The 13,625-nt window shown below is 40.0% G+C and overlaps 1 protein-coding gene across 1 annotated transcript; it reads left to right on the top strand.

The window, feature by feature from the left end:
- Window positions 1-2,677: 2,677 nt before the first annotated feature.
- vimr2 (vimentin-related 2) lies at window positions 2,678-13,219 on the top strand. Its single transcript, XM_008420645.2, has 5 exons — window positions 2,678-2,697; window positions 2,861-2,983; window positions 8,192-8,302; window positions 8,389-8,513; window positions 12,894-13,219. Exons 2-5 carry the CDS (start codon window positions 2,933-2,935, stop codon window positions 12,934-12,936), a joined length of 330 nt encoding a protein of 109 aa, XP_008418867.2. The 5' UTR covers window positions 2,678-2,697; window positions 2,861-2,932; the 3' UTR covers window positions 12,937-13,219.
- The last annotated feature ends 406 nt before the right edge of the window (window positions 13,220-13,625 follow it).

Raw genomic sequence — 13,625 nt, 5'->3', positions numbered from 1 at the left:
AAAACATACATCCTCCTGCTACTTCCTGTCTTTGTCTTTTCCGCCAGTAAAAACATCTGGTTGGTTGTCATACTATCAGAAAACTTAATGAAAAATGTGAGTTTTTTTAAATTGCCGTGCCGGGTTGCTAGGTGACGGCTTGGTGCCCATTGATTCTCATTTAGCTCCTCATTTTCAAGAGACCTAAGAACATTAACTTATTGACCAAAATGTCTGAGTGTTTTTTAAGCATGATGTCTGTTTTTAGAAGCAGCTAAGACACAAATGGAGGTACAAAAACAGGCAAAATGCGAATTTTACTCTTACTTTAGTCATTTCTTGGACAGCTACTTTTTCTTTTTACTTGAGTTAAAACGTTCAAGTAGTGCTACTCTACCACTTTTTTATGACAAAATTATTTTTATATAAAGAATTGTGCATTTATGAATCCTGAATTGCACGTTTTGGTATTTAAAACAATGTTTTGGTCTGATTCTTATTTAATTAAGGTCCTTCTGACAGCTGCTCCTCATCCTCTTTGCTGATCACCTCCTCTTCTTCCCCCCACATAAATCTCAGCTTTCACAAATCATGCTGCGACACCCCGACTTGTTTTCTTTACCTCTTAGCACAACAGAGGAGGAGAACCTGAGAGTCGGGCTTGTAGTTCTGGACCCGGACAGAACGGCTTTCGTCCACCTCTGTAGTTGCTGTGGTACAGCACCGAGGTCAGGCTGGAACTCCGGTGGGTCTGACCCCGTCTGGGGTGAGGATGTCTGCCGGTTCAGAGGTCAGGGCTGTAATCAGACTGCAGGCCGCCTTCCCAGGCTCCCTCTCAGCTCCGGACTGGACGTTTTCAGAGGCATTAGAGAAGAATATCTGATCCATTTTTATTTGAATCGTCTGTGTGTCTGACTATACCGGTACAACCAGCCTCTTGTTCAACGCTTCGCTTCATTCAGAGGGCCTGGGCTCCCGGCTGCTGAGAAACGATTACTTCCTGGAGGCCTGGACTCGGTTGAAGTTTCAGGGTGTTTTCATACCCGAGAGTCTGGTAGACTGGGTCAAATGGGGACAAAAATTGCAACATTTTTACATTTTCAGCTGCTGTGGTTCACTTTCACACTGCACTGTGTCAAATGAACCAAGTCTTTTGAAAGACATGTTCCCTTTCTCACCTGTGGCGGCGATGCACCAGGAACCACTGAAGGAAATGACAAGAAAACCTGTGAAGAAGACACTGAGCGCAACTTCTTTCTCAAAAAAAAAAGTACAGAATGGACTAGCATCAGTTTGTAGAGGTTGAAGGATTTCACTTTTGTGTTTGGCAAAAACCACAAACCATATATCCTGCTAGCGATATGCCTTCGTTTCGGTTGTATTTACCCAGAATGCCCTGCACTATAGTTCTTTTTCTGCTTTTGGAGGGATTTCCAGCCTGCTTTGCATTTACATATGCTTTCAAACCGGATCAGGATTCACTTCAGCTGAACTGACACAAGTTTTTAAACGGACCAGAATTAGCTTTTTTGTTCCACATCAGAGTTCGATTTCGTGTTCACATCTCCCGAACAAACTGGACTTTCTAGACAAATGGACTAGAGCAGGGGTGTCAAACTCCAGTCCTCGAGGGCCGGTGTCCTGCAACTTTTAGAAGTGCCTCTGCCGCACCACACCTGAATAGAATAATTAAGTAATTAGCAAGGCTCTGGAGAACTGAGGAGGTAATTAAGCCATTTGATTCAGGTGTTTTGTACCTGTGGCACATCTAAAAACTGCAGGACAGCGGCCCTTCAGGACTGGAGTTTGACACCCTTGGACTAGAGTTTAATTAAAGTGAACTAAACAGTTACTGGTTACTCAACCAGTAGCATTTGCCTGTGACGTATGTCATGTGCCATTTTGACGCTATGAAGCTTTCCGGAAATGGCCTGTGCTGTAAGCAATCATCCTCCAATGCTGAACCAAACAAGATGGCTGTTAATGTTACATTAATATTTAGAAGCGCGATCAACTGAACAGCTTCGTTCACTCCCCCTGCTGTTACTGCTAAAACTACAGCAGTATTTTTAGCAGTGGAGAAAACCAACGTCATCAGTCAGAGTTTCTTCTGTTCACTGATTGGCCCAGTGGAGAAATCCACTTCAATAGGAGAAAGCCCAAACAGATTAAAAATCCTAGCAAATGAAAATAAAACTAGATGTTGTTGATAGCTTTGGCCTGAAGCCAACGCCATCAGGCTCGTTTATTTCTGAAGACAATGTAAATTGAGCAACAGGATCTAATCTTTATTTGCATTTTTTTGTTGCTTTGTGGTCCACACTCCTTACCACTTGGTGGCGGTAATGCTTCCAACAGTTGTTTGCCAACCGCCATTAAAACAAAGAAGAAATCGCAGATGGAGCAACATTACAACGGAGTTGATTTGTGTAGGAAAGCAGTTGCCAGGCTAGTGTCTGTCCCAAAGTGACTGTGTTCTGGTTTTTCTGCCTAAATCCCGTCTATTTACTCTCTCCCTCCCACTCGGCGTCTTCCTCTGCCAGCTGGACGGCGTCCTGTCTGCGCCTGGCCTCAATTATGAGACACGATTGTCTCGATGTTCAAATGATTACTGTTGGATTTAAACAGGAATGGTGATTGTTGGCTGCGTCCCACACACCTGTGCGCCCTCATGTTGCCTGTTTCGGCTGTTTCCCCTCCAATGTAATTACAAATCAGGTGCATGAAGAGAACTTTGCTCATCCACCTCTCTGAAGGGGCTTTTTGCTCCATCTGTCAAAGTGCACTTACCTTACTCGATGAGATGCCTCTGTGATCTCTCTGATTTTCAACTTTGCAAAATTATATGACTGCTCTGTCTCCTAATCGTTTGTTTCTTCAGCTGGAGTTTGGTGCGCTCTCCTCAGGCAAAGGCGATGGAAAGAAACTAGAAGCGAGAGGAACTGGTGGGTCAATGGTCAAAGACCCAACAGAGATAACTGATGTGGACGAGATGAAGACTCTGGTGAGTGAGCTTCCTCCTCTTATTATCTCCATTAAAAGGGAAAGGCATCCAAATTACAAAAAGTGTAGCCATGTGAAGAAATTTAAAAGATTTTTGGGGTCAGATCAGGTAATTTTTACTTCTAAACAATTCCTGCAGACTACTGCAAGAGCTCATGTGTGTCTTATATAAGTATTAAATATAATGTTCCAGAGATCTTCGTTGAGTAGGAGCGTCCCTTGTAATAACAAAGATGTCTGTCATTTTGAAATTTCAATGAAAAAAAGAGAAGGTTATTCATAAATTGTCAATTTTCAGCTTGGGGATGAGTTGACAGTTGTACTTTTTGCTCTTCAAATCTATTTTAAATGCATTGTCTTTGTTGGAAGATAATAAATAGTAAATTAGTTGCGGACTTGGGCAGTTTTCAAGTTCAAAAGGTTTGCATTTCCCGCATATAATATGCTGATGAACTCTTTCTACATTGTAGCATTTTCTGACTAAACCTAAATTTCCACAGGCAACTATTTGGACAGCTCAGCTGTAGCACAAGGGGCCTATGTGTAATTTCTTAATTCAGATTTCTAAAAATGTTATTTTACTAACCATAATTAAGTTTAAGATATCTTGAATTATCAAATGACGATTCAGTGAAGTCATTTGATATCTTGAAAGGTATTTTGAACCGTAAAATGAATTATTACTCTTACTAGTTGGAATGTAGATAGTCAAAAAAATATTTAATGTTAAAACGGAGTGCCACAGTTAAAAAGTTAAAAAGATAACTTTACTTAAGTTCTCTCTTTAGGTAAAGAGATTTTAGTCTGCCAAGGTCTGCTATTTTGAGCTCCTTTCAGATTGAGTTGTTTTAGGGTGTCTTGTCACTTTAAATCCACATAAGCTGCTGCTGGCCTTGCCCCCCGAATTTAATGTTTGCACTTGCACATAAAAATGGATGCAAACAGATACGCAATTATACAACCGAACGTCTTTGAAAAGCAGAAGTAGAGTGTTCTGCACAACCAACAAGAAAGCAGCAAGTGGTTTCTGGATGATAAGTCAACAACAAAACACTTGTCTTCTTCAGCAGCCATTGTACAACACATATAGTGGTGAAACCAGCTGACCAAACATGCTGGAGTTTAGCGTGGGTTGCTAGGTAACACGCTGCGCTGTGCTGGGGTTGCTGGGAGGGTTTTGAAATGGCATGTTTCCAGACACCAAAAATCATAAACTTAATTTGTCTCCTTTTGTTAAAACACACTGGCCTACATCCTCTAATTATGCATTCTGAACTTCTTTATTGACAAAGATCAGATGAGACTTAAATCCATGACTGGGTTTGTATCACAGCCTGAAACAGGATGGTTTCCCACAGCAGGCGAGGAGCAGCTGAGTGACAGAGGAGCAGCCGTGTGGGAGATCCTGAGTGTTTACTCTGAGGACACTTTCAGCAGGAGATGTGAAGGGCCCGTCTGCAGCCCAGACAGGATTTATCTCCTTTAGTGGCCTTGGTTATTAACCACAGGCTTACAGATTGGCTCCAGAGTTATAAAAGTCTGAAAAGTTTATACACTCACAGCCTCAAGACATATGTTGCGATTTGAAAAATGGAAATAAATCTTGATCAGCCATTTTTTACCCATCCTCATACAAAAGGATCCCAGAAGAGTCCTTTAGGATATTACATAAAGATGATGTGACTCAGGTGAAGTCACCAGATGAAAACTACCTCCTTCTCAGTCTCCTCTTGTTCTCTTTAAAAACTGTAAAATTCACATATTTTACGTTTTTACGTTTCCATTTGGGCTTCTACTGCTTCTAAAAAACACCCAGACACAGTGCTTAAAAAAACACCCAGACATTTTTTGGCAATAAGTTACTGTGTTTTGGTGTCTGCTTCAAAAGTGTCCGGCCCACCTCCGTTACCTAGCAACCCCTGTCAATGTATTGAATATTCTATCAGATGTATTATCTATTGATATTGATCACATGTCTACCAAGATATGTATAGTTATTTATCTATTTTCCAGCTCTAAGCAGTGATGACATTAAGTGCTTTTTTTGTTGACTTACCATCCAGAAACCACTTGCTGCATTGTTGCTGGTCGTGCAGGAGGCCCCACTTCTGCTTTTAAAAGATGTTCAGGCATTTGCAGGCATTTTCATGTGTGAGCATAAACGGTGAGTTGGGGGCGTGGCCAGCAGATTATTTGGATTTAAAGAGACAAAAAGCCATAAAAGGAACTCCAAATAGGCAGTATTGACCAAACTAAAATCTCATTATCTAAGAATGATTTTGTAACGAACTTGTTTTGTGTAGCACATAAATTTCCTAACCTGTTCAAGGAAGCATAACAGGTCATCTTTAACATCCATCAGCGGTTTCACCACAGCTGACCACATCTATAGCAAACCTGGTGGTTTGGTTCTCATTACTGAGGCTGCGGCTCCACTTCCAGCTCTTTAAATAAACACCGAGCCTCTGAAACCACAGCACAGCTCCTCCAACATCATCCACTTCTCTCCAACACGAGTGCCGCTCAGGTCAGCGTCGCCTGACGGATGGACAGCTCAACTTGACCTGCTCTGCTTCCTCTCTCGCCTCTGATGGATGCTCAGGCTCTGGTTTCTCACTGAGACACAACATGACCAAACAAACACATTGCAGTGAAATCAGGCCAGACTCAGGACTGTATATAATAGAGCAGGCAGTGATGGCGTCCAAAGCCGCTGCTTGCATATACAGGCTTGACTCCACTCCACTCATCATGCCAGGGGGAAGGAGGAGAGGACTCTCACTTGGCTCGGCCGGTTTGGGGAGTCATCAGGAGCCGGGTTTTCCTCTGCTCAGATGGTTCCTCTGAAATGTGAGCCTGATCCCCATCTGGTTGGGACAGATAATTGTTGAACTTATATGATTGCTGCAATTACTCATGGCAGGGCAACACAGACACCGACACTGAGGGAGGGATGCTCCTATAAGCTAATCTTGGCTTTTTGTGTTTGTTGATTTTGTTCTTGGTTGCTCCAGCTCACTATTATCATTTTTAGGACAGAAATGAATCAAGTTACTGCCTACAGTAAGCTGTGAAAGTGCTTATTTTGCATCCAAGGAGCCAGACTTTCTACTGATTTCTTAAAGTTATATAAATCTGGAGTTTTTCTGTCCTCTCACGTTACACTGATGTCCAGAGTTTTTGCCAAAGTCATCAAGTTGAAAGTTCTTGTTGGCCTCAGCTTTTTAAATTAAAAGCAGGACAATAATTTTACAGAAACATTTGACCCATCCAGCAAAACACTGAACTCAGTATTTCAATTAAACAAAGTAGTCTGATTTTTAGGGGGAACAAGATAATCAAATCATATTTTCATTGACAGATTACTTCACTTTTGGGGAAAACCGTCTCGTTCCAAATTAAATAATCCATCAATGGAACTATCTTTTTTTTTTATCAATGGCCTGCGTACCGCATGTTGTTCACCCATTTTGTGGCTTATAGGCTAAATTACAGTAAATCTTTAGGAAAGAGATAAGTGTAAAAAGTGATTCAATGCACAAAAACACAAACATACGTGTATTATATGATGAGCTCGACTTACACCACTTAATTTTTATGAGTTTGGTGGATCTTGAGTGACTTGGGGAAACAAAATGTTTGTCTAAATGGCCTTTGTGCTGAGAAAGTGGTGAAAAAGCAACCCGAGTCCAAAGGAGTCAGAAACCTTTGGATCAAAACTTGATTGGTTTTAATAAATATAGATCAAAACCACTTTATAGTAAAGTTGCGTTTAATACTTCAGCTCTTTTGTACAGCATTATTAAATGTTGCAAGTGTTAGTTTTAGGTAACCATTCATTGCAGCTCATTGATCTGGATTTATAAATTACAAATTGATCTCCCCTCCTCCCGTTTCGCAGCGATTGTAGGCATGAAAGTTTTACAGTTGTAATGACCATAGCAAATTATCCATTTAATGCTGAAGCATTTCACCCTAAAACCACAAATGTGAACCTTGTGGTAGGGCAGGATGAATTGTTGGGGGGATCACCAAAGTCAGTGGGAGTCATCATCTGGAAACAATGAATGTCTGCATGAATTTTGATGGCAATCCATTAGCCATAGATCGAGATATTCCCATCTGGATCACATTGTTGGGGCATTGTACTGACATGGCTGTAAGCATTGTTAAATGGCTCTAATAAGGCTAAATCAGAGCTGAACGACAAGAAAATTTGGGATTTGTGGTCATCGGGTGGTCAGAAATATGACTAAATACGGAATACATCCAACAATCATTGCATTTACTGTGTTTAAATAATTACAGGCATCAATATTTTATGCCAGATGTTGGTATGTTGTTGTCAATGGAATGTTCAAGGAAGCAAGCACAATTTATCATCTCTGTTAAGTAAAGTTAGGTTACTGATAATCTAAAGTTGATTCATCTTATATAGAGCAACTTATTTAGCAAGAGGCTGACCATCTTTCAATAACATGAAAGGCTTTCATAATGCTGAATTTAAAAAAAAATATTAAATTTTAACATTTTGTATCAGCTGTATTAAATACTAATTAAATAAACACAAAATTGTGTTTTTCTCACAATAATAAACATGGACATATGTCCATGTACATGAAACAAAACGGGAATCTCTAGGTTGCTAAATAGAAAAATAAGAGGAAAAGAATACAGAATACTTCCGTGAACTTTGTAACTAGTTGCTATGGAGTTGCCATGACAACAAGCTTAGAGGGTAGGTCTCGTTCCTATTACTAGTGTCCACTTTTCTGCCGTCGCCTTTGACGTTGCTCCCTAATGCAACCCGCCTGAATGAGAACTTTTAAGGTGAAACTTGAGGAGTAAGTCCATTATTTATATTTCAAAACGGAACTTCGTTAAGTGCATTTTGAATCCCAAACCGAACTCTAGTGTGTACCATTTCTTTTCCCTGTTCTGGCATGGTCGCCATCTTTGATAAAAAAAAAAACCAACTTTCTGCTTAAGAATGACCGGCAGCGCCCTCTGCTGGATGGCGGCCAAACTACAACATAAAGTCTAAATGGACGTTATTAGCTAATCAATTGGAACTAACTTTTGTCTAATAAACCATTAAACGACAGTTTTAAGTTGATTTATTGTTTTTAGGATTTCAGAAAAAAAACACATTAATAGCAGAAAGCGTCATAATGTAAATGAACGGCTGGTGTTGGGTGTCTTTCTGCAGATTTTGGAGCTGCAGAAGGAACTCGATGACCTGGAGAAGAGTAACGAGGAGCTGTTGGATGAAGTTGAGGTGAAAGGAGCTGCGTACATGGATGAGGTTGAAGAGTTGGAGGTATGGGATTGGGACTCTTGATGCAGACTTTCTAACTTCATCTCCTTGTTTTTTCTTTTAAACATCCCAAATTGTCTGTTGTTTAGTTTACTATAGCAGAAATGAAGCAGCAGGAGGTTGACTTCAAATCCCAGATGAAAGAGCAGTGTGAGGAATACAGGGAGCTTCTCAGTCAGAAGATGGCAAGAGACATGGAGATTGCAGCTTACAGGTAAGAAAAGATGGCGCCCACCTGCACATAAAAATGAACTTGAATCATCCTGAAGTCAGCAGATAAAGTTCTAATTAAGAGTTATTTAGGAGGCTTTCAGGGAAAAGTAGCTACTTCCTACAGAAGAGTCAACAATTTTCTCTCGAGAGTATTTCTATTGGTCAAGCTAAATTTGGTTTATTTGCCTTTTTACCTATAAAACTCTCTGACGACCCAAACATGTCTGTCTGCCTGGTTCTGGATGACTCGGTGGGTGTGTTCTGGTTAATCCAAAGTAATAGTGCACAGTTGCTAATCTGCAAATTAACTAGTAGTGGAGCTAATTTTGTTTAGCGCTTTTGCCAGCCTTGAAAATGCACTTAGCTTCCCCTAAATTGATTTTTCAATATACATTATAATGAACAATAGAGAACAATATACAAACGTAATTAGAACATATAAATTATAATGTCAAAATAAAATTCATGCTTGAGGGTTGTAGTCTTTCAAGGGCAGATATAATTTGATTTGAAGTTAGCGCTTTAGCATTAGCTTCCGCTAAATGCCGTGTTGGTATAGCACAGCAGTGTTAGCGGTTCTAATGTTAGCACTTGAGGGTTAGCATAACTAACTTTTTTCAGTCATACACAGAATATTTTTACTGATTTCTTTTTCAAATAAAGAGATAACTATGTAAAAGGGGGCCATGTCACAGTTTTTATGTTGTAGTTTAAAGCTAATTTAATCACACTGTAGCTGGCTAGTAGAAGGAAGGTATAGCTTTTTTTCCTGTGGTTGGTTGTGAAAACAATGTTAAACTTTTCAGCTTTTTCCTTGCAGGACCACATCTCAATCATAAATACAAACCGTTGTAGTAATATTTTAGCACACTCATTGTGCCGTTGCCGCAAGGGTTTACAGTAGAGAATTGGGAAGATTTATGGAAAGTTAAGTTTGATTGTTAGTGTGACTGTCAGTCAAAGGGAAGGCATGGTGGGTTTCTTTATTAAAAGAAAAACACAGCACAAAGTGATTTCTCTGATAAGTTTGTCATCCTCTTGCATGTCCTCATTAAGTCTGGTTGCAGTTATAACCCACAGATCCTGACATCTTTTGTGAAAGTGTTTCTCCATGGTAGGGGGTCAGATGGAAACAGATGGTGCTCAACAATGTTCCCCTTTAGGAAGCGTCTTCTGGTGGGTTTGAAGAACAGCGCATGGTGGTCCCGGCATGTTTATCTTAGCTTTTAATCTGCTGGATGCTGAGTTTGATGTTTGTTCTGTATCAGAAAAAAATGGATATTCACAGTACCATGCATAGATACTCTCACCCCGTGAACATTTACAGATATTAGAAGGTTAAAATCACAAACTTCACCGTATGTTTAGGGATTTTATGCCCTGAACACAGCAAATCAACGCTGATCAACATTATTTTTTCCCTTAACATCCCAGTTGTGGTCCTACTATGATTTTTTGTATTTATTAAAATATACTTGTCTTTTATTATGTATTTATATATTTGCGCTGCCTTTGAGAGTTGATACTTTTTAAATTTTGTTGTGCTTTCTTGCACAATGACAATAAAAGAATTCTGAATCTAATTGTGAGAAAGAGAGAACATAAAACATTAATTTTAGCCAAGAAAAACACTCATAAAAATCTTAACATGAACCACAATGACTTGAACATGTTCCCGTAATTATGTTGTGTTTTTTCTATTAACGTAAAATTTATTGCTTGTGATGCATAAAAACTCATAATTACTTCAGAAATTGTCTGTTACATGTTTTTCTTTTGGAGTTTACCACTTTCCCCCAAATTTTTCATGTGCCGTGATACTCAATGTATCTGTTGAAACAAACAAACACGATGGACTATATTAGCCAGAGCTAACACCGTTAGCAGGAGCTAACACTGTTAGCAGGAGCTAACATGAAATCTGAACAAATAGGAGGATAATGAATGGATGTATAAAGGCATAATGAAACATCTTTATATATTCGTAACACAACTCTAACATATTTGGGTGAATGTTTTGATCATGATGCTAACCGTAAACATCCTGGTTTAGAAACTGCATTTCTAGGTTAGCATTTTAAAGCTGAAGCAGCACAAACGCCAACTTTTTTAGTTGAATACCATTTTGGTCCTCCTCATTTTCATTTCCTCTTGTCACTCTGACAAGATGACAAGAGTAACTTTGACTTCTTCTGAATTTCTTCTCAACTCTTCTTTCCACAAAAGCTAAATTTGTATATTGTGGAATTAACAGGTGAAGTTTATGGTAGTAATGTGAACTAGAAATGTTCATTTATTCTAATGAAAGGCTCCACTGAGGGTTTCTGAGTGTATTTTGTTTTGTTTTTTTATGTTTAATGCTGCCCAGCCTCTCGTTTGGAGCCAAACTGTAAGACTTTTACTCTCCTCTGCATGTCTGTATGAAATCATCCGGGGGAGAATCTTAAAGGTTATTTCGTGGTCCATCTCACGTAGTTTAGCCTGGAAATCCGCAGTTTCTTTTTAAGATGTTCCTCAGACAGGCTTGACATCCGTGTCCCCCCGGGTCACAGAAAACAGCTCCTGGAAGTGATGCAACTTCCTGCATATGGCCTTGAGGCTTTCATGTCATTTCCCTCGGTTCACTGAGGTTGTTCAGCCATCTGCCATCCTGCTATGTGAAGTGACGCACTTCTGCCATCCCAAGTTGTTGCCACAGACATCCTCTTGCCCCCCATGCTCCCTGTGCCACCGCCTCTGACCTCCAGGGGGCCCTACTGCGTTTTGAGCTGAGATCCATGAGAGTTAAAGGGGACCAATTATGCAAAATTCATATTTTGCATATTTTTATGCTTCCGTTTGTGTCTCAAAAGCTTCTAAAAACAACCCAAGCACTAACCGCTCACTCAAACATCCTCACATTCATGACGAAGACAATAACACTGATTGGATAAAAAATTTACTGCAACTTTTTTTGATCCAAGAATTCAGCAATCATCTCTTATTTAAAAGAAACTGGGGGACAATTAAATTCACACATTTGCAAGTTTTTGTTCTTCCATTTGGGTCTCAAGCCCCTGAAGTGCTCAATTTGACGGGCACTGCTCCATTACCTAGCAACCCCTGCTCCGTTACCTAGCAACCCAAGCATATTTGCTCAGCTGATTTTACTGCTGTACAATGGCTGCTGGAAAAAACAAGAGTTTTGTTGTTGACTTACCATCTATAAACCACTTGCCGTGTTCTTGTTGGTTGTGCAGGAGGCTCCACTTCTGCTTTTCAAAGATGCATGGTTGTATAATTGTGCGTCTGTTTGCTGCCATTTTCACGTGCGAGTGTAAGTGTTGATTTGGGGCAGCAGCTCGTTTGGATTTAAAGTGACAGAATATGTTTTTGCTAGAAATGTAATGAACATATTTTGTATCCTAACCTGTTCAAGGAAGCATAATAGGTCACCTTTAGAAGACATCTTACTTTCTGCTCTGCTCTGTACCGGCCCTTTAATGTCAGAACCCCTCATTAGACTCATTTACTAATCCGCCACAGCTCCAGTTGATTCACACAGTAAACCCTCACCCAATGTTTTCCCTACTTTTCTTTATATACTGGATGTTTTGTTATCCTTAATTAGATCCATAAAAAGGAAATTATGTTTTTGGTTTAAATGGCCTCCACCACACACACTAACTACCCCAGTTTGCCCTTACTGGGGGGCTTATGGCCCGTGAACGTATTTCAGAGCAGCGCCAGCAGATGCTTGGTGTTTCGGTTTGCTGACAATGTGAACAGCGTTTGGCTGTAAGTCATTCTGCCGTCGCTCTGCTGCATCACACGCAGATCCTTCCTGATTTACGTCACGCTGAGAGCTGAGCTCCACATGTCAGGACTTTATGATAAAACATCTGGTTTCACTGGTTTAATCAACTTTTGAGTGAATAGGAGGTAAAAAAAAACAACCTGAGGTGTGAAAATATATGACAAAAAAAAACATGAAGCCTGTTTATAGAAAAACTGATTCTATAGAAAACTATTTTATTACTTGGATGATTTAAAACATTCTGGACGTCGTCTTATCCATAAATAAACAAGCACAGGATTTATTTGGACACTGCATGTTTTTTTTATTTATTTATTTAACTTCAGTCTTAAGTAAAAGAGTGAAATTAAATAAAAAATATCATGTATTTAATTTTGAGCTCACATTGTTAACGTGCCACTTCTCCCTAAATATCTGACAAACTATTTGTATCTGCTTGCTGCTGATATGTAAATTATAATTACCATCAGGCTGATTGATTTTGAAAACAAAATTACAAAGCAGGTGTTTGGTTTCCCTTCTGAACAACTTGTGCCAGTTATCTGCGTGTTATTTTACATGTTTTATTGTTTTTCTGCCTTCCAGGAGTCTGGTGGAGGAAGAAGAGGTGAGACTCTGCATCCTGTGACTCGGCCTGATCCGATGGACATCTACTGGATTCTCCCCTGATGCACAGATTAGAAAACAGACCAGAAAACTCGACAAACGCCCCAGAATGAGCACTTTGATGAAGCTTAAGCGTAGCAGCTCTAGCCGCTGACAGATTAACGTCGCCCGGAGGCCTCAGCCTGCTGATAACAGGTCGCATGCAGATGACCTGGAGCCTGAGATGCATCGGTCTGAAACCTGTAGGAGGCTCAGGTCTGGCTCTAATAATCCTTAAAGTGGGTTTTTATCTCTGATTCGCACAAGTTTTGTTCCCTCTTTGTAAAACAAGGTGCAAATTTAAAGGAGCAGTATTATGTAAAATACTTTTTTTAAATATTTGTATTATTTTATAATGTTATTCCCTCATCAAAAACACACTTGGAGTGTTGTGTTGCTTTCATGCATGTTTGAGGAATCCTTTCATCTCCATGGCAACCATTCAGCTTTGCAAAACGCCTGGGTGGACCTAGCTCCGCCTTCGAGATCAAAGCTCCTCCTCAGAGATGCAGTTTCAGAGCTTCTGCCTCACAGAGCAGCTCTACTCAGCCCAGCTCCTTCAGACTAGTCGGCAGCAATTAGCAAACACCCGGTGGAACTCGTTATAGGAGCTACTTCTCAGTTCAGCGCTGGTAAAAACGTTATTAAAAAGTTAATAAAGGAGCAAATTTC

Source organism: Poecilia reticulata, linkage group LG10, assembly GCF_000633615.1.
Source record: "Poecilia reticulata strain Guanapo linkage group LG10, Guppy_female_1.0+MT, whole genome shotgun sequence".
Taxonomy (NCBI): domain Eukaryota; kingdom Metazoa; phylum Chordata; class Actinopteri; order Cyprinodontiformes; family Poeciliidae; genus Poecilia; species Poecilia reticulata.
Note: the sequence above shows the minus strand (reverse complement) of the source record. Positions and strands in the feature narration are given on the sequence as shown.

Excerpts from the sequence above, each read along its gene's own strand:
- vimr2 (XM_008420645.2), top strand. The coding sequence starts at position 2,933 with ATGGTCAAAGACCCAACAGAGATAACTGATGTGGACGAGATGAAGACT. Across the intron at positions 8,303-8,388 it reads ATGAGGTTGAAGAGTTGGAG|TTTACTATAGCAGAAATGAA; the intron begins GTATGGGATTGG and ends TCTGTTGTTTAG. Across the intron at positions 8,514-12,893 it reads ATGGAGATTGCAGCTTACAG|GAGTCTGGTGGAGGAAGAAG; the intron begins GTAAGAAAAGAT and ends TCTGCCTTCCAG.